General features: G+C 33.7%; 1 protein-coding gene across 1 annotated transcript in view; it reads left to right on the forward strand.

Annotated features, from left to right (window-relative positions):
• The window catches only part of LOC102872919 (mitofusin-1-like), a 52,937-nt gene extending 35,858 nt beyond the window's left edge, over positions 1 to 17,079 (forward strand). Inside the window, exons 9-17 of the mRNA XM_006884022.1 lie at positions 3,838 to 3,959; positions 5,686 to 5,812; positions 6,037 to 6,141; positions 6,417 to 6,519; positions 6,680 to 6,909; positions 11,078 to 11,230; positions 12,294 to 12,490; positions 14,981 to 15,115; positions 17,001 to 17,079. Of these exons, the coding sequence (XP_006884084.1) occupies positions 3,838 to 3,959; positions 5,686 to 5,812; positions 6,037 to 6,141; positions 6,417 to 6,519; positions 6,680 to 6,909; positions 11,078 to 11,230; positions 12,294 to 12,490; positions 14,981 to 15,115; positions 17,001 to 17,079 (1,251 nt within the window). The remainder of the gene's footprint in view (positions 1 to 3,837; positions 3,960 to 5,685; positions 5,813 to 6,036; positions 6,142 to 6,416; positions 6,520 to 6,679; positions 6,910 to 11,077; positions 11,231 to 12,293; positions 12,491 to 14,980; positions 15,116 to 17,000) is intronic.
• Positions 17,080 to 17,288: the final 209 nt, after the last annotated feature.

A 17,288-nucleotide genomic window follows, 5' to 3' on the forward strand; every position in this document is an offset into this window, starting at 1 on the left:
AGAAATGCTGAGCGAGTTCGGCCCTTTTGATTTTCTGACTCTAGTTCCTCATGTGACCCGTTTATTTGGGAACCTAAAAATCATATAGTGGGAAAAACTCCAACTTAAGAACAGTAGTTTCACAGAGTCATATAGGCTGTCAGGATTTAGAGTTTTAGAGTGAGGATATATCGAAAATAAGTATTATTCAAGTTCATGTGAAATAATCAAATGGGCAAAAATTATATGGATATATTTTAAAGAAACAGCATATTTGCTTATTATTTGGTGTCTTTAATTTGCTGCATTAGTCAATTTTGGTAATTTATGATTTCCTCAAAAACAGTGCATTTGTGAGAAGTTTAGCAGCACACAATTATGTTAATTTTTAAGAATATTTTCTTTTAAAAAAATCTTTTCTTTCTCATTCGTATATTTACATTTTTCAGCATTAATTGAATTTGTCGGTTTATTTGCTCTTATTTTTCTCATTCAAAGGCCTAACCCTCTTTATTCAGTTGCTGTGTTAATTTTTAACATAATTTCTACTTACCTTCTTTGAGCTTTTTAAAAAAGTTAAATTATTCTTTGCTTTTGTTCTTTAGGAAAGGAATTAAGGGCTATGAATTGCAGCTTTGGGCATAGCCCATGAATTTTAGTGTGTAGTTTTCATTGTTTTGTTTTCTTTTTTCCCAATTTTTAGGTTTTATTGGTCTTTGTTTTTATAACTTGTAAACGTAGAGTTTAATCATTAATTTCTTGGTTTTACTGCCTTGTGATTATGTAATAGAGCCTTTATATACGTTTTTCTCTTTTAACTCAGAATCTCTTTTTCTTAAAAGTCTTTTGAGCTGGATTTGGTGAATCATTTTTATCAATCTGATTTTATCCTGGGCTTTCTCAGATTCATTTGAGTCACAAGGACTTGCACATTTACAATATCCAAACTCTGACTCACTGTACAGTAACCCCGTTGGAATTCTGAAACTTTACTAAGGTTCTTCACTTATGCAACATTACTACATTAAATAAGATTTGGATGTTAAATCTGGTATAATTAGTCAAATAAAGGGAATATTCTTATTGTTTGCAGTTTGGTTCCTTTTTCCTAAAATTAATTTAAAAGTTATGGCTATCCCCATATATTCTAAATATTCGCATATATTCCCATATATTCGCAGCATATATTCTAAAGGCAAAGCAGAAATCCAGGTTTCTTATCCCAAGACCTTTTATCTAGCATAGTTTTTTGGTTGTATGATGAATAGAGTTAATTTACTTTCTCAGAAATATGAATGCATTTGTTATAAAAGATAATTTTTTCCTAGTTAGTTAAAATCTACCTATGAATTGTGTTGGGCATTAATACAGATGTAATGATTCATGTTCCGAATATGATTAATTATAGTCTAGTTATGTTAAGAGTTCCTGTTCCTGAAAGACGGGTTTCAGATGTTTTATGACAAGGTTGTAATGAATACTCAAATTGATCAGCAATCTGGAAAAATTGGAATTTCATAAATATATTAGTATATTTTTTGCATGTTAAAAGCTTTAGATAATTGCTTGATAAGGAAACTGTTTAACTTGGTATTTCCTAAATTTATCTGAGAGGGCTTTTTTTTCTTGCAGGGTGCCTATTAATATTTGTCAAATCAGTGAGAACATCCATTTGGGATAACCTTGTAATTAGAAGATTATCTAGTCTTATCTGTGTTTAATATCTATCTATAAATAAAAATAAATATAACATATTTTTAAATAAAGAAGTAGCTTTATATTCCTAATAACTTTTCTGTAGATTTTTCCTTTTTATATCTAGTCTAGCTCTAACACTGTGCTGTTAGCTATGAATTTGGATCTTCATTGCTGATACCTAGATCTGCTTCATCGAGAAATAAAGAATTTCTTTAACCATTTTTTTCTTTTAAAAATATTCCTTTATGCTTTTTTTAAAATGTCTATTAATTTGGCACATAAAAAAATCTAGGTTTTGTATTGGTCATTAAATATAAGCTGATTACTGTTATTGGTGTTTTTAAAGAAGAAAGCATCCAGGGATGTTTTAGTCATGCTTTAAAAGTGTATACAACAATAGTGTTGTGACTTTTTAATACTAATCTCTTTAGGATTAGTGAAGACAAGTGTTATCTAAATGAATTTCACTTCACTTCACTGTGGGCCGAAGTAGAATAAAGTCCTGAATTAAGGTACAAGAAAAGATCAAGAAATCATTATAAGCTATTGCATAAATGCTTTATCTCTCATGTGTCCATGGTTTGAGAAAGAAATCTATTTTGTTTTCTGCACCTCAACCAAAATACTGAAGAGGGCACTCCAACAGCAGAAGAGGTTAAAATGTACAAAAGCCTTCTGCTGGAGGGAAAAGAGCATATAATATTTTTTAGACAGTTAAAGGATAAAGCATGAGTTCTGAATACCATAAAGCCAGCAAAAGACAGAAACCTATGAAAGAAGGAAAATGAAATTTTTTTCTTTTGTTCTAACAGAAGTGACAAAAAAGTGGAAAAGCTACACCTTGCTAAAGACATAAAACTCATTAAGACCTAGGAAAGCAAGGCTGTCCTGTTGGGTTTTTCTTTCACATTGTAGTATATGGAATAAATCTATGCTGTTGTAATGATTTTGGGATAACAAGCGTACTCGAACATTCAGTGAATGCCTTTTAAAACTGGAAGCTATTTATTTGACAAAGGAAGTGTCCTTGTTAAATATATAAAGAGACCCAAGAAGATGAATTCATAGAAGCCTCAGAGGATTAGGGGATAGCCATAACTTTTAAATTAATTTTAGGAAAAAGGAACCAAAAATGTCTTCTACAGAAAACCTAGTATAGTTGCTGATGCCAGTGTGACCCAGCACTGTATTTCTTAAGTTGTTGACCTGCTAGCATTTTTCTGTAAGTATTTGTCACTATAAAATCTCACTTTCTGTGAAATGAAAAGAAAAACAATGAGGCCAATTTTCATTTTAATAATTTTTCAGACTTTTGATGATCCTTATAAAATATATGCATTTAGATCACAGTTGGTATGCAGATAATATTAAAAATTAGAAAAAATTTTAAACTATATATACTTGTATATGATATAGTCTGATGTTTATCAACTTTTCTGCTTAAAAAAATACTGATCAGGAAACACTGCCTTGGTTTTTACAACCTGTTAATGTGTTAGCAACTGCTGTTAAAGGTGAAACAAGCAAGCTGGAGCATTAGGCCTGTGTGTATAAACGGCAGCCAAACAGCCATAGACAACCTTTGAAATAATTGTAGCACTTTTATGGTAAATTCTTTAAAATAACACTTCAGTGATTTATTGTTAAAGATTATTTATAAAATCATTCAAATTTTAATCCATAAAAGTATTTTTAGTAACCTAATGAATCAGCACAGCATTAAACTTTTTTTAATAAAGGTTATCATTTTACCTTAAAACTCAATTTAAGAATTTGATTAGATTATCAAAAGTGTAAGAAAAGTCATACTAGGTGGATTAAAGACGAGCAAGATAAAACTAGTAATTCTAATTTGGGAGAGCTTTTACATTGATAATAGTGCCCTATTGTCTTGTTTTATTTTGTTTTAATGTTAGAGTCACCAAAAGCATCGCATATTACTGTGTAAAAATACACAAAACTGTAAACTTGCTGGAAAGCCATTTTTTTCTTTTGAGTTGTTATAAATTTTTAAAATTTTAAGTTGTGTTTGTCACACATGTATTTTATGTCCTTATTTTTGTTATCATTTAAGTTATAAACAACAAGCTTTTGTGTTTAAATTCCTGAATATGTTCAGATGGAATTACAGTAATGTGTTATGGCTTGGGCCCCTCGCAGGAGTGTATCTCGCAGTCAGCAGTGAAAACAAAGTTTGAGCAGCACACTATCAGAGCTAAACAGATACTAGAAACTGTGAAAAATATAATGGATTCAATAAACGTGGCAGCAGCCGAGAAAAGGTATGAGTTTGCTTTGTTCCATTATAAAAAGTGGTAGTGCTTTTTTTTTGTGTCAGTGTGAATTCCTGAAACTAAAGCTTTTAATTGTTATAAATACATTATTCACACTAGCGTCAACCTTATGGTTTATTTGATACCAACTTGCACATTTTAAAAATACTTGAAATGGTAAATATGAACTCTTAGATATATTCCCCGAATCTCAGTATGAATTGTCATTTCTTAAATTGGTAGTGCTTTAAAAACAGTTGAAATTTTTCAAGCAGAATTTTATGCTGAAGTTCAGGTCAGTGATTCTGTTTTTGTGATATCCAGCTTACCACCATTCTTTCATGTATTTATACATTGACACCCTCAAATAATGCTGTTGTGCCACTTGTCATTATTTTTATATTGGCTGATGAACAAGCAAAGTGATAACTCCTTGCTAGCCAGAAAGGCATTTTGGTAAGCTACTTATCTATCATACTGTAGTACACTGTTTTATTCAACTTACTGCTTTATGAAGAATGAAAATAAATGCATGAAAGTGCTAATCTCATTAATGAGAAAATGTAATTTTTACAAATTTGAAATCAGGATATCATTTGAATGTGAAAAAGCAGTATTAAACTTCCTTTGGATCTTGTGTGGATTTAAGGCACTTGAAGGAAAGAAGTACATTCAGCATTTAGTCCATGGTGAGGAATAATGGGGAATTTAAAATTTAGTTACTTTGGCTGGGAATAAAATCCCATCTATCTTGCTTTATTATTATTATTATTTTTTAAATTTTGGTCAGTTCCTCAGGAATGAATTATGTCCAAAAGTAGAGAATCTGTAAGACACAAGAGTGACACAATTAAAATTTTACATTTTTTTAAAAAAGACACAGGAGTGAGAATCCAGAGTCTACTCTCAGCCCCTCTGAGGACCCCTATAAACCAACCCAAATATACTGCTGCCAAGTCAGTTCTGATTGCTTGAGGATCTATAGGACAGAGGAGAGCTGGCCCACAGGGTGTCCAAGTCTATAAAACTTTACAGAAGCAGATTGCTTTAGGGCTTCTTTGTCCCTCTGAGACTGTAGTCCCTTCAGCTCAATTACTCTACACTTGCTTTAGTATATGAATGGTTATCTGATTAGTCATATTGTTCTTTAATACAGAACATTGAACTTAAGATGGCACAAAGCAAATAAGAACTGAGGATAGTTTGTACGATAATAAATAAATGTCTTTCTGAAAAAGGATCTCTGTTTTTGTTTTCCTCTGATATTACACAAGGGGCACCTTCTGTAAAGAGCCAAATAGTATTTTAGACCTGTGGGCCATAGAGTCTCTTGTAACTACTCAGGTTTGCAGTTGTAGCACAATCAGCCAGGATAAATGAATGAATGCTGGTGTTTTGAGAAAGTTTTAACAGAAATCAGGAGATGTCTTGATTTGACTTACAGGCTGCCTTTTCTTGATGGCTTTTTTATGATAGTTTATCTGTGTAGTGTTTGGGGTCCTGGAATCTTTATCGACTCCTTTTAGTGTTGAGGTGCCTCATAGGCTTAGCTGATACCAAGTCATCTAGAAAAGATTTTATAAATGGAATATTTGAACTCTTTAATGTTGAAATATCAGATACTTTTTTCTTGTATCATATTAATGAGTAGATTAATACATAAAAGCTTAATTGCTCTGGGACTTTAGTATATATCCAGAATATTGAATATTAATAACTCTTTATACTATAATAGAGTATATTCAATGGAAGAGAGGGAAGACCAGATTGATAGATTGGACTTTACTCGAAACCAGATGAACCTCTTAACATTGGATGTCAAGAAGAAAATCAAGGAGGTTACAGAAGAAGTAGCAAACAAGGCAAGTGACAGATGTCTTTAAAATAGATAAAATTTAAACTTTTTATAATTTTTATATTTTATTATAATTTTATTTTTATAATTTTCAAGAATTCCTGTCACTATAAACGTTTTTTAAGTGGGGTTTGCGTTTTTTTTTTTTGTTACTTTTCAATTAGATTTTTTTTTAGTTATTGGTAGTTTTGTTAATTTATTCATGATCTCTGGATATTTATACTTTTTCAGGTTTCATGTGCAATGACTGATGAAATTTGTCGACTCTCTACTTTGGTTGATGAATTTTGTTCTGAGTTTCATCCTACTCCAAGTGTATTAAAAGTCTATAAAAGTGTAAGTTAAAATCTAGTTTAATAATTCAAAGACAGTTTCCTCACCTTATACTCTTTATTTAGAGGTTTGGGCAAAAGCCAAATACACTAAAAAGTGTATTCATGGCAGAATTAAACTATTAAATCTTCATAATAAATGTGTGCTGTGTTGCTAATAAAAGCACACAAAACAGTTACCCATTCATGAATGAGAATAAGATCATTGTAACATGGTGTTATTAAAATCTACAGTACTCTCTGGAGGAAAAGTAATGTGCACATTTACTATGTTGGCAGAAGTTAAATAAACACATAGAAGATGGTATGGGAAGGAATCTGGCTGATCGGTGCACCAATGAAGTCAATGCCTCCATGCTTCAGTCCCAGCAGGAAATTATTGGTAATATTTATGCCCACAAGGTCACATGTGGTCTTTTGTTTTTTTGTTTTTTTCTTTCGTAATTACAGGTCTTATTTTTCTTTGGATAGTCTTAGAAGGCAAAAATTTTGTCCTGTTGTTTTATTGTAAATAAATGACCATATTTTTGTTTTTTTCCCAGAAAATTTGAAGCCGTTTCTTCCATCTGATGTACAGAATAAACTACATACACTAATCCCTTGCAAGAAATTTGATCTCAGCTATGACTTAAATTGCCACAAGTTATGTTCAGATTTTCAAGAAGACATTGTATTTCGTTTTTCCATGGGCTGGTCCTCTCTTGTCTATCGTTTCTTGGGGCCTACAAATGCTCAGCGGGTGCTTCTAAGATTGTCAGAGTCCATCTTCCAGGTGATTATCTTTATTCTGCCAATTGAGAATCTTCTTGTTTTAGTGATGTGATTTTGTCTAATAGGAGGTTCTGATGGTATAGTCAGCAGGGAATTACACCATTAGCCCAAAGACCATACCTCCCGGTAGTTTGAATCCACTAGCATCTCTAAGGGAGAAAGATGGGCAGTCTGTTCTTTTTTAAAAAAAATTTGTAATGATTATATTTCTCTTTTTTTTGTGATTCGTTTTTTAAATTATTAATTTTAATGAAAATTTACAGAGACTTTGGATTTCCATTCATTCATTATTCTACTTTTCTCCCTGCCTACCCTTCCTCCCCCACCCCAGTACACTCTTCTCTTTGAAAAGTAAAAGAAAAATTCATTGTTTTACAATCCCTCCCCCCAGGTTCACTCCACTATGCAGCATTTGTTCTGGACTCCTGTCATGACAAAGATACCTAATCACGTATCCCTTTTAAACTGTTGATTCAGTGACTGGGGTAATCGGGATGGGTGTGTCAGAGGCAGTGCAATTGGCACAGGACAGAGCAGGGTTTAGGGCTGTTGTACATAGGGTTGCTATGAGTCGCAGGCGACTCGACAACACATAACAGCATTATTTCAGTAAAAATTACAGAGTCTTTGGATTTCCATTCATTCATTGTTGCACTTTAGCCCCTCCCAACCCTCTCCCCTAGTACACTACCCTCTTGGAAAAGTAAAAGAAAAATTCTTTTTTGTTTTACAAACCCTCCCCCAGGTCCACTCCACTATGCAGCCTTCACTCTGGACTCCTCTCATGACAAAAATAGCTAATCACATATCTTTTTAAACAGTTTCTCCCTCATCTGTTTCAATGCAGTATACATTATTGAACCCATCTTTCTCAATCTCCCCCCAACCCCGATGTCAGTTCTGGTTTACAACAGTGGCACCATGCAGTATTTGTCCTTTTGTGACTGAGATATTTCACTCAGCATAATGTCCTCCAGTGTCACCCATTTTGAATAATATTGCATGAGTGCCTTGTTTTTCAATGCAGTATAGTATTGTGTGAATATACCACAGCTTCTCTATCCATTCATTTGTTGATGGGCACCTGGGTTGTTTCCAACTCCTTGCTATTGTGAACAATGCTGTGATAAACATGGGTGTGCATATATTTGCTTGGGTGGCAGTTATGGTCTCTTTGGGGTATATTTCCAGTTTTGGAATTGCTGGATCAAACGGTATCTCTATTTGCAACTTTTTGGGAAAGCACCACACTGCCTTCCACAGTGGTTGCACCATTTTACACTCCCACCAACAGTGAATAAGGGTTCCAGTTTCTCCACAACCTTGCCAGCATTTGTTATTTCCTGTTCTGTTAAATTTTGCTATTCTAACTGGGGTGAGATGATATCTTATAGTTGTTTTGAGGCAGACTTTTCTTGTGTTGTTTATAGCCTTGGAAAGCCAGTAGGGGGTCAGCTATGAGTTGGTTCTAACTTCATAGTGATGAATTTGAGTTTACCTAATCTGCTGTTTTATTCTTACCTGTCTCATAAAACTATTTCTCAGTTAGATTATACAAAAGGAAAGGCCGAGCCTAAAACTTTTATCAAGTACTGTTAAAAGTGGTTTTGAAATTTCTCGTTTTGGGTTTATTGTAGTTGTCAATTTGATTTAACAAGGTGGCATAAGTGTAGTTATTGAATATTTTAAAATTACTGAATTTAATCAATTCAGTAATGTTAGGGATATTTATGGAATTGTAAAACCAGTACCAATCCAATTTTAGAATATTTCTCTTGTTATTTTTAGGTGCCATCGAGTTACTGCCAAAACTGTTTCCCAAACTGACTGCACCATTTTACATTTCCACTGACAATATGTATGCATAATTGTTTCTAATTGTTCCAGATTCTCACTATCATTATTGTAGTGTATGTAGTAAGTTTTATTGGCATTTTTCTAGTGACTGAAGAGATCAGGAGATGTATTGAACTGGGAAAACCTCTCTGTTATTGAGGAAAGTTTGAGGACTGAAGTGTGCCTGATTCAGGCTGTGGTTTTCTTATTTACTTGCTGTGCATCTGAAAGCTGAACAATGAATAAGGATGTCAGAAGAATTGATGCCTTTGAGTGGTGTTGTTGGAGAAGAGTACTGAATATCCCATGGACATCCAAAAAAAAACCCCAAACATGTTTTTGGAAAAGGTATAGCCAAAGTGCTCCTTTGAAGCAAAAATAACAACGCTTCATGTCCTTATAAAGGAAAGGTGAAGGATCAGCAAGAGAGAGAAAGACCCTTAGCCAGATTGATTGACACAGTGCCTGTAGCAGTGGGCTCATGTATGTCTGGGATTGTGAGGCTGGCACAGGATAAGATAGGGTTCAGATCTGTTGTTCATCGTGTCACTGTTAGTGCTGCTTGACTCAAAGGCACCTAACGACAGCAACAAGTGACTAGGGGATCTCTAGTAGTTTAGTTATTGATAAGGGATTGTGATGACAACCCAAAAAGATGAACCATCTCTTCCCATATGATTGATTTACTGGCTTTGAAAATCTACTGGAGGATCACCTATGGGTCGGTTCCAACTTGATGGTACAAACCAACAGTGACTAAGGATGTTGAGCCATTTGTTTTCTTTCAAGGGGCCATGCATATGTCTTTGGCGTATACCCAGGAATGAAATTACAGCATCTTAAGTGTTTATAGTTCTTGTTTCTAAAGGAAGCACCATATCTTTTTTCTGGATGAAATTCCCATAAACAGTTTAAAGCAGGGACTATTAGCAGAGTCTGAGGTTAACAGAAAGGAACATCCTGGAGAGTAGTTTTATGGTTCTGTGCTTACTGATTCCATAGCTGCCATTTAAGCTTTGCCTGCTTTCCACTTGTATCTGGTCTTCTTGATTTGAATCTGGCTTTTCTCAATATCTTATTGTACCTTCTGTTTTTTAAACCTATTTTATTTTCTTCATGTATTTATAGCAAACTCATACATTTAATTTTCTTCTCATAGAGGGAGCTCTAGTGGCTTGGTGGTGAGGAGTTGTGCCTCCATTCTAAAGGAACATAATTCAAATCCACCAGCTACTCTGAGAGATAAGTATGGGCAGTCTCCTCCTGTACAATTTACAGCTGCTTAAAACGCCCTGTAGGGTCAGCTGTGAGGCATTTCTGACTGACTCAGTGCCCCATAACAAGCAACAAATGGCTAGCGATTTTGACAATCTTCGATTTTGACAATCTTTTCTTGTGTTTCTTGGCCACTTGATTGTCCTCTTTGGTGAAGTGTCTGTTCATGTCCTCTTCTCATTTTTTAATAGGATTATCTTTTTATTATTGAAATTTCCTTTATTTTTATATTTTAGAGATTAGACTTAACAGGTAGTTATTGTGATTTTACTATTTTGATAAAATATTTTGATGAGCATAAATGTTATATGTTATCCTATTTTTAAAAACTAAATACCATCTAATTTTTTAATTGAATTATTGGTAGTTCTTATTTGTTGTTAAGTCAAAATGGACTCATGGCTAACTCTCCAGTGAGTTTTCAGAGGCTCTAAATCACACTTGAGGGGATTACTCCCTCGGGAGGTGTGGTGCATTTGATCTGCCTACTTTTGGGTAGCGTGACTCCTTACCACTAGGTCAACAGAGCACCCTTATTGAAACAGAAAGTTTTTATTTGTTAAGTCCTATTTATTTCTCTCTTTTTCTCAGTAGTGTGCTTTTGATGTGACTTAGAAAAATACAATTTTATTTTTAAGAGCCTGAGAGTCTGCTGTTACAGTTAGGTTCCACTGTACATTAAGAACATCTTTTGCCCGTGCTGTAGAAAATAATTTATAAACCCATTTTATTTTTTAATATGTTTATGGTATGGTAAACTCAGTCTAGGGGCATTTCTTGCAGAACTTAAAATAATGAAAACTTTTGCTGAGTGCTTGCCCCTGGTATTTTGTAAGCATACTGTGCTAATATTTTTACAGCAGTGCTTTAAAAATTTATTACAGTGCTTATGAAAATACCTCACAGAGGGGAGGGCACACTTATTCTACATTTGGCCAGATGGTGTTTTCATACGAATTTAATACTACTGTAATTTTAAAAGAAAGGCCATGAATGTCGTAAATGGAACTGTTTTATTTGTAGTTACTTAACAGTGATAATTTTTTGCCTCTTACCAGCCCCCTAGATCTTTAGCTTCTACTCCTACTGCTTCTGCCAATCCAGCAGTGCCAGGAGCTGCATCACAGGAGGAACTTATGGTTGCCTCAATAACAGCATTAGCTTCTCTTACATCTAGGACTTCTATGGGCATCATTATTGTTGGAGGAATGGTAAGAAACATTAATTTCTAGTTTAACTACAGTGTGACTATTCTATCTTAGAGATTATGAAAAGAGTATATTTGCTTCCTAATACCTGACATTTTTAAAAATTTATGGGTCAAAGTAATGAATGTCGAAGAGTTTCACAGGTTTAATTTTATATTTTATCTTTAGGAAAGAAAGACCAACCAGCTGGTCTCTAACACAGTGCTTCCTAACAATTTTCAAATCACAGCTCACAAATTGTATTGGTACACGGGAATAACAAAGAGATCAACTTGTTGAAACTTTTAAATCCTTATTAAAAAGATCTAACTTAAAAAATTTTTTGTCCTGATTATTTTATGTTAAGATTATTTTTTCTCATTAACAGCATAGATTTACCCATGTAGCTTTTTCTCAGTTTTTAGTTTGTTTGGGTTTTTTTCTTATTTTGATTTTAACGAAAGTTTGTGGAAAAGTTGGATTTTCATTCATTCATTGTTGCACATTTTCCTGCCTACCCACTCCCATTTACTGTTTTGGAAAAATATTCCATCATTGTTGGGTAACTTCCCCCTCCCCCAGTCTCAGTCTTTTTTAAAAAAAAGAAAACCCAAACAAATGATACGTTGCCTCATTCTACCAAATAGTTGGCAGGCTATAGAAGTTTCTGACCAATACCTAATTAAATTAGTCAGGCTGTGTTTCCTTCTTAGCCTGATTGATTTCTTATAATTTCAGATATTTTTATGGAGAAAGAATATGATTTTTTTTTAGACAGTGGATCATCTGGTGCAAAATCTGTAGAGAGCGGATACATTTCTAATCTCTTGGGGGTTCCTGGCTGCCCACCATTTTTGTTCCTACCTGAGGGTTGGCTGTTCAGTCCCAGCCAGAGTTCCTTGAAAGACAGGCCTAGTGATCTGCTTTGACAAAGTCACGGCTTGAATTATCTGTGAAACAGTCCTACTCTGCATACATGGGGGTCACTGTGAGTCAGAAGCAACTTGATAGCAACTAAAAATACCATCAATATAATCTCCCAAATGGAGTTTTTCCTTTCAGTGTGAAGTTTGACTTTATCTTACAGATTTGGAAAACTGTAGGCTGGAAGCCCATATCTGTTTTGTTAAGTGTGTATGGAGCTTTGTATCTTTATGAGCGACTGACCTGGACCACTCGTGCCAAGGAGCAAGTCTTCAAACAGCAATTTGTGAACTATGCAGCTGAAAAACTGCAGATGATTGTAAGCTTCACTAGTGCAAACTGCAGCCATCAAGTACAACAGTAAGTTGGAACATGTATCTTTTGTTAAAGTTCTATTGAAGTAGGATCTACATGAGGAAAAGGGAAAAATAAGCAAGCATGTATCTCAGAGAATCATCATAGAATAATTTTTTAACTATCACCAAAGTGAAGAAATAGAATACTAAACTTAGTAACTTTACCTTTGCCCTCTCTTTGCCCACCCTTCTATCTCCTGTTAGAGAGATTCAGACATTCAAAGATTGGTGGACAGAAAAGACCTCGTTTGAACTTGAGGTTTTTCAAGAGATGTTTCTCAGCAGACTCATTCTGAACTGAAGTAAAATAACTAGTATTTTTAATGGACAGTCAGTTGACTTTGTAAACTTTCACTCAACTTTTTAAAAGGATCATTGTAAATTCTGAATTATAAAAGCAGAATTCTTACCTGTTAAAATTTGCTCACAATAATGAGCAGGCATCTCATCTTTAGTGACCGTAATTTTTAAAATTTTATTTTATATTGGTTTGCGTACAGAATTCATATATTTTGTGTTTCATTCATGCATAATTTATTTTTTTAATCATTCAGTTTAGTGTTATAATTTTCAGAAACCAAGGGATTTATTATAATATAATAAATAAGTATTATCAGTTTGTAATGTAATGCTTTTAAACATAGTAGAATTAGTAGACGTGTAGAATTCTAGTTGTCAGGATACATTGTTGGGATAAATTAAAAGTCTCTGAATTTAAGATGATTGTAATGATACATGATTAAAGTTATCTTACAAGGTTAAATTGGTAAGTAATAGGAAAAGAAGATAAAGTAGTCTCATAAACAAAACCCTAGGAAGTTATATAAATCATGAAGGATAGTGAATAAGTAAAGATTTCCTGGAAATCTTTTCTTTTCCTGGAAAAGAGGTAGGAGATGAGATTTGAACCAGAGTTTCGTATCTGGCTGGCCATAGCTGACCCTGCGAAAGCAGAAGACACTCAAATTAGTAAAATGGAGGGGTACCAGAATGGAGGGGTGATCACTCACTGGTCATAGCCCTGGAGTAAGAGATTTGGAAGAGGTGTAGTGAATCCAATGTGGAAGATTGGGTTAATCCCATGACAGTGGAGAGTGGCATATTCAGAATTGCAGTCACCATCTTTGAGCCTGACATTACACTTTCAAAGACTCTTCTTAAGAGATTTTGTTACTAGGCAACGTATACATTGCCCTTCTTACTGTTAAAGGAGATTAATTTTCTAGCAAGGTATCCATTTATATTTTTTTTTATCTTTCTGGTATACCCACATTTTACAAATCTAGTTCATACTCTGATTTTGCTTGTTAGCCATCACTGAACTGGTCTGGTAAGAAGCAATTCCGAGTCCCGACTTGAACACACAGGATAAGATCAAAAAACCAAACCAAAACAAAAACAGCCCAATTTGAGGCAAGAAAGAAGATAGAGGGAAGAATGTATACCTTTTTTTTAGGATATGTTCTCAAATATGGAAAGAATGTCATTGTAGCAGATCTATGTGTAAAGGGAGTATATTTGCTACAATTACAATAAACCCCAGTATTGGGTTTGGATTATTAGGCATCTTGGGAGTGATACTATTAACACTTAACTAAAAAAGAAAAAAAAATAACTTTCTAGTTATTTGATAATGAAACCTTTATTAATCATCCACCATGTAGCAATGCTAGGAGCTATGGGAAAAGTTTATAGTAACTTCATCCTATTTCTTAAAGGACTTTATACTCGAATAATAGTGACATATTTTATGTTTTCTTGATTACTGGGATTTGGGGAAGAAAATGAAGTAGAAGACAACTAGAGAAAATGAAGATTTTTATGGAAATGGTTGGCAGAGAACTGTAAATAGGCAGACATGACAAGAATAATCCCAGCTATGAAAAGACAAACATAATGTTTGCCAAAGTTGGTGTATTTCCTTCTGCACTAATTAAATATAACACTTTTTCATCTAGAAACAGTTAAATTTTTTATTTTTTTCCATAATACCGTTCATAGAATTATCTTTCCTGGTTTTCCATAATTTCTTGTTTTTATAGAGCAGGAAATAAGTAAGGTTTATTGTGCTTCTGAAGAAATATACTTAACTTGTGCCTTTTTGATAAATTATGCACATCGGTATAATACAGGTAATACTAACTTTTTCAAGTATTGTCTTAAGCCCAAAGGATATAGTCATCTGTAGTCATATTAAGTTTACAAGTACCATGCCCTCTTTAGTACATTCTTATCAGTATTTTTTTTTAAGTTATTTTTTTGTGTGTGTACTGTCAAATCAGATCTGACTGGTACAGGAGGAGATTGTCCCTCATTCTCAGCAGGGCATCTGGTGGATTTAAACCACACACCTCTGGGTCTTATCAGTATTTTTTTAATGCCACTCTTTAATTCCTTTTTAATAATTGTAGTTACCTTTGTATTTAAGCATTAAAACATACTTTTTATTATAAAGACATTCATGACTGCTGATAAAATTGTTTTTTGTTTTAAGGGAAATGGCAACCACTTTTGCTCGCCTGTGCCAACAGGTTGATATTACTCAAAGACATCTGGAAGAGGAAATTGTGAGATTATCCAAAGAAATAGATCAGCTGGAGAAAATACAAAATAATTCAAAGCTGTTAAGGTATTTGTGCTTCTTTCCCTCAAGAATATGAACATTGGTATTCTCAGTACAGAAATATAGTTGTATAAAATCACTAGTGAATTTCTGTTAAGTTTTTCTACATTTTCTGCTGACTTAAATTCAAACTTCTCAAATCAAATCTTTTGTAGTTTCATGAATACTAATTGAAAAAACAAGAGAAAAAGTCTTTAAGAAGGCCTATTTCATTACATTCCCCTAGGCTCATATAGAGAATATGAATAAAAAGACATTTTATAGACCTGTACTTGTAACTCTGTGTATGAGTCCATTTTTAGACCAGTTCTGTAATTAAAAATATATGGACTTTTATACATATATATCCCCATACCTGTTTTCTCATTAGGCACCACTGGGTATACTTAAATTTGAGGCCAAAAGTAAATAAGATTTCCAGTCGTAATGTAGAATTTTCTGATACAGTGTTGCTTACTAATAGATTCTTTAGGTCTTATTTTTTGCCTTTTTGGACATGAAATCACTATAAAGGCTGTACTTCTTGACAGTTCTTAGCATCAATTAAACTCTTGTCAGGACTTAAGCTCCATGTAGTTGCCCTTGAGACTTGAATTTTGGGGCATATATGAAAACATTTTAATAATGTTTTACGCACTGTCTTGTAATCTCATCAGTATTCCGTTTCAGAAACTTTGGGAATACTGACTTCCTGCTAGTTAACTGAGCTAGAACCAACCTCCCTTCCCTCACCCAGGGGACTATCATGCCTTATTTTAAGTTACATCACCCCAAGTATACCCTTCAAATTTGATGAAGAAGTAGCATCCCGTTGTTTTAGTTTCAAGTTTTGTTTTTATTTCAGCAGGTTTTAAAATCGTGTTTCATATTATCGTAAAACATAAATGATAAAGTCAAAGTCCTTGCTGGTGAGTTGAAAACCAACTCTTAGCTGATCCTCCAGCGAGTTCTCAAGGCTGTAAATCACACAAGAGGATATTGCCCATCTTTCTTTAATGGAGTAACTGCCAGAAAGGCATGGTTTAGGAGCGCAGCTGCCTATGGACTCAGCCACTAGAAAGCCCAAATGATATTTATTCTGTGTTTCCAAATTTTGATGAATTCACATGAATAATTTTTAATATTTTAGATCTGCTGATACTTTTTATAACAGGAAAAATTTAAAAATTAATACCATAACATCTGATGTTTTCATTGTGACTGGGTTAGGTTTGGCCATTGAGATAACAGTTCACTGATAACTTTAGGAGAGCTGACTGGGAAAAATACCTTATATCACATTTTCCATATGCACTTAGCAAAAATACGGAAGTAAAAATAGTTGTGTACCCTAGCATAGTATGAGAATGGGAGGCAAGACTCTATGTTCTGCAAAATTTTGTTCCAGTTGTCTTAGAGAATTTGACTTGGCAGGTATGATTCTAGTGTTTACAGGAAATATTGTTGTACTCTGTAACCCTTTCACATAAACCAGCTTCTTTGTGTAAACATTAAAATCACTTATGCTGTTCATTATGGTGTACAAAGGGAATTTCTGAGGGCAGTTTTACTGTGACTTTGTTTATGTACCAATTTTAGGATGTCACACCCATGTGAATTGTATGATCATTTTGTCTATCACATTTTTTATTTTTAAAGTTTTTATCCTTAATCATATTGTAACTTTTTTTAGTTCCTGGGCACAGCGATCAGTGTTTACTGCAAAGCTATAGTAGCACAAATAATAAATAATTTGGAAAATACTGATAATAGTTCAGAATATGAATTCAGATAAATGTAAACAGCATTTGGCTCATAAGGGGAATTTTCCCCCCTTTTAAAAAAAAAATAGAATGCATTTTTCTCATTGATCTTTATAATTAGATTGCTGTTTTATTCCTTTTTTAATTAGAAATAAAGCTGTTCAACTTGAAAATGAGCTGGAGAATTTTGCTAAGCAGTTTCTACATTCAAGCAGTGAAGAATCTTAACAGTAGTGATTCAGTGGTGATGAAAAAGGAGAACAAATCTTGGAAGACTGGAGCAATTGATATTTTTATGGAATGACTTTGAATGTGAATTATACTAATTGTATCTATGTAGCAAATCCCTGTGTAGAATCTAGCAATGATTTCTCTCAGGGCATTGTATTTCTGAAGAGTGTTAAAATGTGTTGATATCCTTAGTTTTCATTTTGGGT

This window comes from Elephantulus edwardii, unplaced genomic scaffold (assembly GCF_000299155.1).
Source record: "Elephantulus edwardii isolate Elephantulus edwardi_28Jun2011 unplaced genomic scaffold, EleEdw1.0 scaffold00031, whole genome shotgun sequence".
In the NCBI taxonomy this organism is placed as follows: Eukaryota; Metazoa; Chordata; class Mammalia; order Macroscelidea; family Macroscelididae; genus Elephantulus; species Elephantulus edwardii.